The 12489-nt window shown below is 42.6% G+C and overlaps 1 protein-coding gene across 1 annotated transcript in view; it reads right to left on the bottom strand.

Moving 5' to 3' along the window:
* The window catches only part of MTUS2 (microtubule associated tumor suppressor candidate 2), a 171605-nt gene extending 167005 nt beyond the window's left edge, over window positions 1-4600 (bottom strand). The window contains exon 1 of the mRNA XM_010005655.1: window positions 2333-4600. Within this exon, the coding sequence (XP_010003957.1) occupies window positions 2333-4600 (2268 nt within the window). The remainder of the gene's footprint in view (window positions 1-2332) is intronic.
* Window positions 4601-12489: the final 7889 nt, after the last annotated feature.

Below are 12489 nucleotides of genomic sequence, written 5' to 3'. Positions count from 1 at the left end.
CCTTTCAACAGGCTTTAGTCCATGTTCTCTGGAGCAGAAAGATGTCTGTGCTGGGGAATGGACCAAAAGGAGGTCCTGATCTCAGGGCTGTGATCTTATTGGTATCACAGAGACTTGGTGGGATGGTTCCTACAATAGGAGTGTCAGAATGGAGAGTTATAAACTCTTTAGGAAGGACAGGCAGAGGAGATGAGGCCGGATTGTTGCCCACCTCATGAAGTTCAACAAGGCCAAGTGCAAAGTCCTGCACCTGGGTTGGTGCAAACCCAGGCACAAATACAGGCTGGGGGAGAATGGCTGGAGAGCAGTCCTGAGGAAAAGGGATGTCCAGTGAGAAGACAAAGGGCAACAAGTACAAACTGGAGCATACAAGGTTCCACATAAATGTGAGAACAGGCAAGGCTGCCCATTTAACCTTAACTCAATTCCATTATGGACAGAGTCTCTAAGCACAGCTGGACTGCCTAAACATCTCCCTGACCTGGGATTTTTGTCTGAACTGCCCTTTGTGGGCTTTATCACAGGTAGCTCAAGGAGCTCTGCAGACTCCCCACTGCACAGAGGTAGCCCACAAGTCTTTCTCCAAGAGCTCTCCAGGTCTTGTCTTGCAATGGCTTGTTTGAGATAGCACCTTCCTTTTTTTTCTAGCTCATGTTACCCAGAGGGGTATTTAATTGTTTCTACCATTTAGCTAGCTGAAGTGTGCTTAGAGATTACAGGTCTGATTGACAGCAGCTATTAACACTCCCTATCAGAGCTATGTAGAGAGGTATAAAATGCTAATCAAAGCCTAAACTGGATGTGTGAAACAGGGCAATCTGGGATATCCTGCCCCAGCATCTCCTTGTCTCCAAATCTCTGAGTATTCAACATTGTCCCTTCACAGGGGGATTTTGATCTATCTCAAACCACCCTAATTGGCTTCTTCCAGATTATGCACCAGTCATCTGCCATGAACCAGTACTGTGCACAGCTGCTCCTCTACTTCTATGGATCAATCATTTTCCTTTCTCTTCTTGATCTATATTGGAGCTAAATCGCCTCCATTTGCAGGAGAGCAAGTTAATTGCTTTTAGGCTGACAGCCCAAGACAGCAAATATCACCCTCTGCTATCAGTTCCTGACTCTTGGGCTAATGCAAATTGACTTTTCCTTCCCAGCCCTTCCTCCAGGTAATTCAGCTTCTCTGAAGATGCAGTTGCTTGGGTTCAAACCTCTCCTTGTTGAAATACCCACTCAAAGTCATATTTCTTGAAGAAGTGGCAGAAGATGCTTTGGATCTTCTCCAGCCTGTAAGTGTCCTCCTTCTAACCCCAGTCTAGAATAAATCATGCTGTACACTTGCCACAACCTGAGTCCTCATGCTAAGAACATGGTGCATAGAAATCAATCCTGTGCTTCCAGATGTGTCTGCTGAACCTACCTGATTATCTGAACCCAAACTGTTAGGACCACAAACACCTACGGTTTTTAGAGAGTCATGTCATTCTATAAACAGCCAAACAGCTAAACAGTCTGGGGTGCTTTGGCTTTGATTTCCACATCCACACATTAAATAGTAGTAACTAGCTCCATCTTCCCTGCCCCTTCTCCACCTTCCAAGCAAGGCCAGCCTTCCAGCATGGATTTCAGGGAAGCGAGACCTATGTCCAACTTCTTGAGGTGGAACTACAATGAGAAATGCAGAGCCAGAATTGACCAGAGGAACTTCCATCACCTTTTGGCTGTTAGGGAAGGCTTTCAAGGGAAAGGAGATTTCTTATTTGAGCCACAGGTCAACATAACACATGGCATTCAAATAAGTCAAAAGTAAATATTTTCATGTATGATACATACAATTTAATGAGAGCTCTGATAGGCTCTGCATTTCAGTACAGCTAAACAGGAGGGAATTAGTTTAGACCTCTAGTGCTTGGCTGCAAAAACCTGCCAACTTTTCCATTAAGGAGGAAAAGTCTCCATAATGGGCAAATTACATTAATTTTCCAAAGCTACTCTTTGGGAAAAATTTTTTTAAAAAAGGAAATTCCACTTATGGATAAATTAAAACAATGTGTCTTTTTCTTTCTAAACATCCCTATTTATACTACTAGCAGGTGACTGATCTGCTGGGAAACATCAGAGGAGCACAGGACAGCTTTCAGTCACAGATCAGACATTGCAATAGGGTCAGTGCCAGAAACAGTTAAGTAAGTTATTTCTAATGACCACATAGTGACTTGATTTAGAACTTATGTCTTTTTTAGGTTTCAGAACTAACTTCTGGCAGCAACAAATAGGCAAATGATCACCACCTAAGATACAAAAGAGACTGTCAAAGCTGCCTCCTTACCTCCTGCAGAAACTTCTCGCTCATCGGACCAAAAGGATGTCCTGGGGGCCTAATTCCTGACACCACCAGTCCAGAACTGAAGAGTCTTGGCTTCTGGAGGTCAGGTTTAAACTTGTCGTACAAGATGTTGGGAGGCTTCACCTCTCCTCCATTGCATGTCTTCTGCTCTGTAGGGATGGGCATGCCACAGGCAGGGCTACCAAAGGGAAGCCCTGTTGGCGCAAATGAGGGGTCAAGCTGCTCAATTGAATGAGGCTTTCTTCTAATGTATGTGATGATTTTAGGTCTCACAGGTTTGGGCCTGGGTATGGCAGGTTTCATCTCACCGCTTTCTTCCGGTTTTTCACTGCAGTCACTGTCCACATCCACCTTGTCAGTGAGGGAGCCCTTGGAGTTGACAAGGATAGGTTTGGGGATGGCACTGCTGCAAGCAGTCTTGATAGGCACTTTAGGGGATATGCTTAACAACTGCGTGCTGTCAATGGGAGGTAGGACTGAGGAGGGTGACAATTTGTCAACATGAAGTGCACAAAGGTCCTTCAAATTACTGTTTGATAGCGTGGTCTGACTATTAACATCCAGCATTGCCACCGGGCGCAGGGGAGTTGGAGCACATAAAAAGGCATCAGCCTGTGCTGAATCCTTACAGCTCTCTGGTTCTTCATCTGGAGGATGTTTCTGTGCATTGCTTGTCTTTTTACTTGGAACTGAAAAGCTTGAAGTTTCTGCATCACTGTCATGTTTGTCAGGTTGTTGGTTTGACACTGTCTCTGCACTGTGTGCTCCATGCTGATCTGAGAGATCAGAAGCAGGCAGAGCAGCATCCTCAGTGCTTCCTTTGACTAGCATCAGTTTATTCTCATTAACTTTTAAGGGTTTGCTGTCAGGTAGATTAATGTTGTGTATAAAAGATAGCTGTTCACCAACTGTTTCAGCAAAATCTGCATCAACTTCATGTACATTTTCATTTTTCCTAGGTGTCACTTTGCCACTAAATGTACTGCTACTAGTGAGTGAGAATATTGTTTCCACTTCTTTGTCAGTAAAATATTCCTCGCCAGTCTGGTTAGTTGCCTTGTCACTGTCATTGTTTCTTTCCCCTTCCCCACTGATGGTGACATTATCATTTAGGAATTTGTCATCAGGATAGGATACCACTTGGCTTGATGATGGATCCTCTACTTTATGACAGGTGTCTTGAAAATGGGAAGTTCGAATTTTCGATGTGTCAGACCCAGAGCCCTTCTGTTCCTGCATCGTTGTATTTGCACCTTTTTGACATCCCAGGAACTCTACCAGCATAATTCTCTCAACCCTTTGTTGACACGTATTTTTAGGTTGTAGAGATGGTGGAGTCTTAAGCTCCAGTTTTTTACTTTTACCACCCTGACCTAATTGTGCTTCTGATTTACTAGCAACCTCGTTGGGCTTAACGGTTGAATGTTGAAAAGGAGAAGCATGCGCTGTGCTTGCCATGTTCGCATTTGGTACATTTTCTGGTTTACTTATTTTCTTGTTCCCTGAGGTAGATGGTTTGGAATAAAAAATGTTATTTTCCTCTGAGGTATTGTCAAGTGGACGAAACACCATCCCAAGAAAATGATCTGTGGATGTTTTTTGTGATTTCTCTGTACTTCCTATCAAATGGTGTGACCTGTCGATGGAGTCCAACGACGCGGAGAGCAGACGTTTACACGACACGCGGCCAACACAGTCTTTTGCAAATGCTTCAGATTGAGGAGAGAATTTACTTGGTCTTCCCAAAGAAAGCCTTTTTATTCTCTCCATCTCCACAGCCCTGGACATTTTACCCTTAGAAAAGTTCTGGGTGAAGTCAACATCACCTTTGGGATAAACCTCCAGGCTGGCATCATTTGTGCTACTTCTTAAATTGGACAAACTTTGTCCTCGGCTAATCTTGATATGCCTTGATAGGTCCTTAGTTTCGCTGGTTCTACAGTCTTTCCTCATTTCTCTGCTTGTGGTGGAGGGCAGCTTACTTTCCTGTAAACCAGTGTGACAGGTCTGAGAGTCCTTGAAGGCCAGTTTATTCTGCTCTGTATTCAGATGAGTAATTTTCTCTGATCGACCAGGGTGAATATTCCCACTCTCATCTGTCAAACCACATTTCTTAACATCCCCTTCAGTGGTTCTAACCTTTGTCACAATTTGGTTGGCATTGGTATCCCCCACACTCACTATGCTTTCATTATTATTTTTTATTTCACTGAGGTTGTCCTGAAGCTGGGCATAACATGGAGCACTCATTTTGAAGCTTCAGGTGACTGCTTTTTTGGCAGTCCTAATTAATGAGAAAGCTTTTCTTTCCCTATTGGGTTAATTATTTTGCATGCTTTGGTTACACATTAAATTATAAACCGATCAGTAGAAAATTCCTCATCAGAAAGCTTGGAGTCTCTTTTCAGAGTCACATTTTTGTGCTGCTGAGTTGTCTTCCATGCAGCCTCTGAATCTAGGAGACCTTTATGACGAGCAGGAGAGACGTTCAAGGAAATCAAAATAGATCTGTCAAGTTCCCTCTGAATGAGATCCAGTTAATCCAGTCAACCTATGAGAAAAAAACGAACAGACAAACAAACACACAAAAAAAACCACCAAAACCCCCCAACAAACAAATAAAACAAAAACAAACAAACAAAACAAAACACAAGAGAAAACATTACACTGATGTCAGAAATCATGCTAACTAAACCTAAGTTAAAAGCAACAGCCTTCCCAGGTACCTCCCCAGGACAGAACACTTTCAAACACTTCAAATGCTTTTTCAGTCATACCTTTGCTCCCACAATGATTCTTATTGTAGATGTTTGACTTGATGATGTCTGACTTGAGAGTTACACAGTTAAAACTGTCCTGGTTAGAAGAGTGGTTGCTACTGTTCGTAAACCATGTAAGATTTACAACTGAAAATAGGTGTAAATAGCTAAGTGAGAATGGGAACTCTCATCGAGGGCCTATGAACTTTAAAATTGCTACAACAATGTCTTTATTACACCAAGTCTGGCTACTAATGCATTTAAAGAACCACTTGTATAGAGAAGCTGTAAGAAGTAAAATTCCAGCTCCGTTAGGGGACTTTCATGGGTTTCTCTCCTTGCTCTGTACAAATCACTGCCATATTTCTGTTGACACCCCATCCCCTTCTGACATTTGTTAGCCAGATCTAAAGATGCCAAGAAAGCAAAAAGTATGGCTGGAGATCTGCAAAGAAATACTGTGGTTTTGTGAGACAGCTGAAGATGTGTATGTTAAAATATAGAGGATTATACACCAGTTGCAATACAGTATAGCTCCTTTTGGCTCCCTCCCATCTATGCCTTTGGGAGCCCAGGTTTTGTCCTCTGTCACCTCCAACAAGATGAGGGGGTAATTTCTGTCCTAAATTCACTCTCTGAGATATTTCTTGTACTCTGAACATTTATACCCTTAATCAGTAAGAAATACGGTCACTGGAAGTTGGAACATGCTCCACAGTCCCCAGAAGTTAGAATTCAAAGCACCTGAAACATTCCCAGCTGTGCTGGGTTTCTCATCCGGGGCTCACAGGGACACTAAATTAGAAGTTCTGATCAAGTTCACTACTCTGTCTATGACATCTGAGTGCAAGCCTGGGCTTCTTTTTCTAACACCCAGTATGAGCAGGTCCTCCCAGCCTTTGCATTCAGTTCAGCTCTGCCTGCAACATCTGGCTCTGAGCTCAATCCAGTTTACTCATATGTCACATGTTGGTTGAGTCTGAATTCAGACTCCTGGCATAGATCCAGCTCAACAGCAAACAATAACTAATAAAATTAATTTATTAAACAGAAAACAGTATTAAGAATTTCACTTCAACACCACAGAATTGTGGTATTATATTTCTCATTTGCAAAGCATTGTAAAGCAAGACTACTTCTACTTCTGTGTTCTGTCCTTATTCCTGAAAGAAAAAAGAAAGAACTGAGTACTTATTAAATTAAATACATGTATTACAGATTTTTTACGTTCATTTCTCGCTGTTCTTTCTTCTCCCCAAAAATGGGAATACTATAATTTACATATTCATTCTCAAAGCTGCACTCTTAAATGCTCTTCACTGGGCAAAGTGTGTCTCTTGTTATCTGTTTGATTAGCTTGGAAGAGGCATTGAGAGGCTCCAAAGAGAGATGAGACCAGTCACCTCATGTTTCTCCCTCTGGTGGCAACTGGTAGCACTCTGTGGTACCAAAAGTGAGGGCCACAAAAAACAATCAAAGGCTGGAACACCTCTGCTATGAAGAAAGGCAAATTTATTCAGAAGTGCTGCTTGAAAAGCTTTAGGGAACTGAGAAAAAGATTGGAGGAACTCATGCTTATCTCTCTTGCAGTACCGTGTACCAAGCGTCACCCTGTGACCCAAAACTTTAATAGATGGTGGTGGGTTAACCATCGTGGTCTGTAGATGTCTATTCACATGCTCTTTCACTCTCCTTTCTCAACAGGTCAGGGGGACAAAATAGGATGAAAAAGCTCATGGGTCAAGATAAAGACAGGAAGATCCCTTACTGAGTACCATCACAGGCAAAACAGACCTGTTTTGATTAAAATAAATTTAATTAATTGCCAATTAAAATACAGTTTGATGGTGAAGAACAAAGACAAAAATTCTAAAATACCTTCCCTTATCCACGCCCTTTTTTCCTAGACTTCAACTTCACTCCCTCATTCGTGACTCCTCTGTCCCACCAGTTGTTCTTTCTCTGGTTTGTGCTCCCAGAGACACTGAGCCTCTGGGTGCTATGGCAGTATACATAAATAAATTAGTAAATTATTATGATGCACATTAAACTCTAAGCACCATATCAGGCTGCACACATTTCAAATGTACAAATAGAGCCACTCTTATATGAGTTTATAACAAAGTCAATTAAGGTATTTAAGATTATAAACATGGTGCTAAGGGGCTGTTGGTTCCTCTTGTTTAGACTGCCCCAAATACGATTAGTAGCACTGCAAATTAAGATTGTTTTTTAAAAAGACATCATGGAAGTATGTGCATTCATTCAAAGCATCTTCACATACAGAGTGTGAACAGGACATGCTGGTACACTTTATAGACCAGACCAAATAATTTAGTTTAATGTTGCTGGTACAAACTTATCAACATGAGGGTCAGGCAGGATCTGTCTGCTCTCAGACACAGGGCACTGCACAACTTCAGTGCGCTGTCAGTTGAGATTAACCTCTTAAAGCAGCCAGTGCTGGCCAGAGGCACGGACTTCAAATGTATGTGTAACTACACTGCTTTTAAGAGAAGACACAATACTGTCTAGGCAGAGATAAATCTCAGGCAGTGTTGGCACCTGTATCAATTAAGACCTTATTAATCTGGTTTTCCCTGTTAAGGAATACAAGCTTTTGCGTTCGGTTCAATCAATGTAAATACAGACCTATATGCTGTGATAGGAGTATTTGAGAGTAAGATGCATGGTTTTGGGACCTTAAAATATTTGTTCTTCTATAGACAGCTCCAATTCAAGAAGTTTTTGCTTGGATTTTCTAGAGGATAGTTTATGTGGCTCTGTCTAGGCGCAACTTCACAATGCTCTTTGGAGTCAGTGAGATGAAAAGACTCAGATGTCTGCATCCTGCTGGTTCTTCCTGTATTTACTATTGCTCACCTTTCTCTACTGATTCTGGCTGACATACACTCACCTAAAGTCACTTCCTGCTGTGCATAGGCTCTGAGAAGACAGAGATGTGAACCTCCTAACTCTTCAGATGCCCTCTTTAGCAGGGGCTAAGAGAAGTCTCAGTCCCAGCAATGACATCACCTCATCATCTAGCAATGTCTCACTGGGGACCCTGAACAAGAAACGTGACTGCAAGACTAGACTCAGTACATGTAAACCTTTATATGGGTAAACATTTCTTGATACTGTATAGTGCAAAAATGTTCCCTCTGAATTGCTGAGAATGGAAAATTAAGTCATAGCTGTCCATGTCACAGCATCTTGGCAGGATGCAATAACTATATTTGTGAAAAAATCCTTACAAAATGACATGAACATGCTAGACAGTAGAATAAAATTATATCCACCAGTCTATGGTTAGCTGTGAATCCCACAGGGAAGACAAAAGTTCAAGGAGCCAAAACCAAAATTAAATGCTTTTGTTTAACTTCAGCAGCATCAATTTCCTTCTGAGATCTTTTAAGAGCCTCTGTTCTAAACTTGAGGCCATACAATGATGCTCAAGGAAAGAAGTCTACAAGAGTTTCTTTCTATCTGCATTTGCATTTCCTCCCCTACGCTCTGCTCCATCCTAAACTGCATTTAGCCAGCTGGTCCCAGTCCACCCTCTGGACACAAAGGAGAAAGTGAAGCTGAGCTGGATTATTTCTGCCCCATGACACACAGCATTGACTGTAGCAGCAGAGCTCAAGTTTGTAAAAAGTAGTTGGGTGGGAAAAGCAAGCAGCAGCCTACTTCTAAATAGTAACTGCAACTTTTTTGTTTTGTTCTGTTTTGTTAAACAAGCAGCATAGAAATACTGTTATCCTCAGCAGGCACTGAATACAAGAAAAATGGTAAAGCATTTCCACATCATTGACTGTTTGTTTTGTTTTCAATTGGCCATAAAAATGGAACAGCAATATGTAAAGGAATTATCAAAACACATGGGAAAAAAATGAAGTGGAGATAAAGAAATAAAATCTGAAATGTGTTGAGCAGGTTGGCTCCTGTATAAACATTTCCTAATGCAGGCTGCCACAGCTGCTTACACATCCTGGTACTGAAAATCTAAACCCAGAATATTTACAGCAAGATACAGTAAAAACATCTGGTTATGCTGGTAACACTGTGCACAGCTTAGGCTGATTGCTCTTCTAGTATAAAGTGTGTGAGAAGCACTTGAATACCTTATGTATTGGGTTTGCATGGATAGATTTTGGGGGGGAGGGGGCTACAGGGGTGGATTATGTGAGAAGCTGCCAGAAGCTTCCCCCATGTCCAACAGAGTCAGTGCCAGCCTGCTCCAAGATGGACCCACCACTGGCCAAGGCCGAGTCTGTCAGCAGTGGTTGCAGCACCTCTGGGATAACACATGTAAGAGAGGCAGAAAAAAACCCTGCACAACTGCAGCCAGAGAGAGGAGCGATAATATGTGAGAGAAACACTCACCAAGGTCAGTGAAGAAGTGGAGGGAGGAGGTGCTCCTGGCACTGGAGCAGAGATTCCCCTGTAGCCCATGGTGAAGACCATAATGAGGCAGGTTGTCTCCCTGCAGCCCATGAAGGTCCACAGTGGAGCAGATACCTATCTGCAGCCTGTGGAGGACCTTCTGCCAGAGCATGTGGATGCACCCAAAGAAGGTGGTGACCCTGTGGAGAGGCTGCACTGGAGCAGGCTCCTGGCAGGACTTGTGAATCCATGGAGAGAGGAGCCCCCGCTGAAGTAGGTTTGCTGGCAGGACTTGTGACTCCATGGGAGACCCACACTGGAGCAGTCTGTTCCCTAAGGACTGCACCCTGTGGAAGAGACCTATGCTGGAGCCATCCATGAGGAACTGTAGCCTGTGGAAAGGACTCACTTTGGAGAAGTTCATGGAGGACTCTCTCACGTGGGGTGAACCCCACATTGGAGCAGGGGAGGAGTGTGAGGAGTCCTTCCCCTGAGAAAGAAGGAACAGCAGAGACAATGTGTGATGAACTGACCACAAATCCCATTCCCGGGCCCCCTGCACTGCTGTGGGGAGGCAGAGAAATCACAAGTGAAGCTGGGTCTGGGAAGAAGTGAGGATTGGGGGTAACCTGTTTTAAGATTTAGTTTTTATTTTTCATTACCCTATTCTGATTTTTATTGATAATAAAAATTAAACCATTTTCCCCAAGTCAGGTCTGTTTTGCCTGTGATGGTAGTTGCTGAGTGGTCTCTCCCTGTCCTTATCTTTACCCATGAGTCTTTACATTTTCTTCCCCCTGTCCAGCTGAGGAGGAGGGAGTGATAGAGCAGCTTTGGTGGGCACCTGGCATTTCAGCTAGGGTCAACTCACCACACCTTATCAAGCGTCTGCTGCTGAAACTGTGCCTCCTGCCACTACCATAAAAAAAAAAAAGTGATTGCCTTGATGGGAGCAGAGCCAGTAGCCTGTAAGTGGTCAGACCTAGGGCAGCCATGGGCTGTTGCTGCTGCAAGGTAAATGCTCTTGACCTGATGGGGTAGTGGGTTGCACTGTCCAGGAGCAAGGATCATGCTTTTGGCTTCACATGGGAACCTGCATACCACTTTGTCATGACTCAGAGAGGAGGCCACGTGGTGTGATGGGTTGTGTATCCTCCCAGAAGACAGCCACAACTGCCTGATCATACACATAGAGTGAGAAGCCCTCAGTCATTACTCTCAGAGGCTATACAGGTCATGAGCTCCAACTTCCCAAACCTCTCCAGCATCCAGGACCTGGGCTGAGCAAAAGCTCCAGCTCTGCTGCCCTCCACACAAGCAGCACAGATTAGAACAGGACGAGCATCTTTGAGTGCATTACAGCATCCACAGATAAACTCCTGTGGAAACAGTCCCCAGGAAAGAAATCTCAACCCGCAGGGAAGATGCTCCTATTGTCTGACCAATGCATTGATGGAAGAAGATGGATGAAAGTACATGAAGAATGTATTTGTATGAGACAGGAACAGATTACAGTTACTAACAATAACTGGCCTGAGCACCAGCCTCCCGATATGCACAACTGTCCCAAGAAATGCCACTGGGAAGGACTGGCAAACCAACCACAGCCTGGCAGAGGATTTCCCTGGGAGAAGAGATGCTACCTCAGCTAATGGCACGGATGCATACTGCCAAGAACCAAGCCCCATCGGTGAAAAAATATGAGGTGCTGGAAGGCAAGAAGGTGGGAGTATCTTCTTGAGAAGCCCAAATCATTAGAAAGAACTTTTTCCAACAGTGATGGAAGTGGAAAGCTGAGCCTGGGACATTAGAAAAGCATCAATAAACCCCTTGGAGTGAGTAATATAATATTGGAATTAACTAAAACTGGTGGAGAAGTGCTCACCCAGGCATGTGATGATTTTATTAATGTGATTTGGAAAGCTGTGAACTAAAATCTGGATACACTCTGTGATGGCTTCTATTCATAACAAAGCCAACCCAGCTGTTTGGGGAAATTACAGCATAATCTCAGCACTGCCAGATCCTATGGAAATACTGCTCTATATCATGAAGAGGATGGTACTGCAGATAGACAACTTGCTGCCTGATGAGCAATTAAGACAAAGGCAGAGAAGAGAAATGGTGGAGCAAGTGTTAAATTTTTACACACTGGAAAATGACAGGACTGTGGTTCTAATTGACTTGTAAATCTGAAATGACCTGAAAATATTGGAGGCTCTTGCAGAGTGAGTTTTCATAGCATTTCCAGAATTTCAGTGTTTTAGTGGTTTTCATGCCTTTACAGCAAATAAATTTTAATATTTTCATTGTTTACATTATTGCCTATTTTATACTTATATAAATATTGATATTAAAACTGGAAATAGAATAGCTAATGGTGAGGAGTGAGAGGTTTCATATGGCAAAACAACATTTTTCATTTACTTTTTTTGTTCACCACTAAAACAGGTTTTAGTTCAACCAAATTATTAATGAACTTACACTGTTTTATCAAATTAATTTTATCAAAATTATTATAAACAAAAGAGATTTTAAATATCTGCCACATTTAGCTTCACAGTTTTATAAATGAAACTTTTCCTCTTTGCAGTTCCAAATAATATTTCATAATCAGATCTACCTTCATATTTGCATGTTTAAAATTTTTTTAAATGACAAGTCAGGTGACACAGAAAGGTTATTTCCTCATAGACAAATTAATATTTTGTTTCCTGAGCAATGGGGTCATAAAAAGCCCAGTGGAGGACTCTGGTTCTTGTTTCACTTGTCCTATAAGGAGATCATAGAATCATAGAATCATGGGGGTTGGAAGGGACCTCTGAAGATCATAGAATCATAGAACTATTCAGGTTGGAAAACACCCTTGGGATCACCGAGTCCAGCCATCATCCCTACTCTACAAAGTTCTCCTCTAAACCACATCCACCAACACCACATCCAAACAACCCTTAAACACATCCAGGGATGGTGACACAACCACCTCCCTGGGCA

The sequence above is a fragment of the Chaetura pelagica genome, unplaced genomic scaffold (assembly GCF_000747805.2).
Source record: "Chaetura pelagica isolate M959 unplaced genomic scaffold, ChaPel_1.0 scaffold269, whole genome shotgun sequence".
NCBI lineage: Eukaryota > Metazoa > Chordata > Aves > Apodiformes > Apodidae > Chaetura > Chaetura pelagica.
Note: the sequence above shows the minus strand (reverse complement) of the source record. Positions and strands in the feature narration are given on the sequence as shown.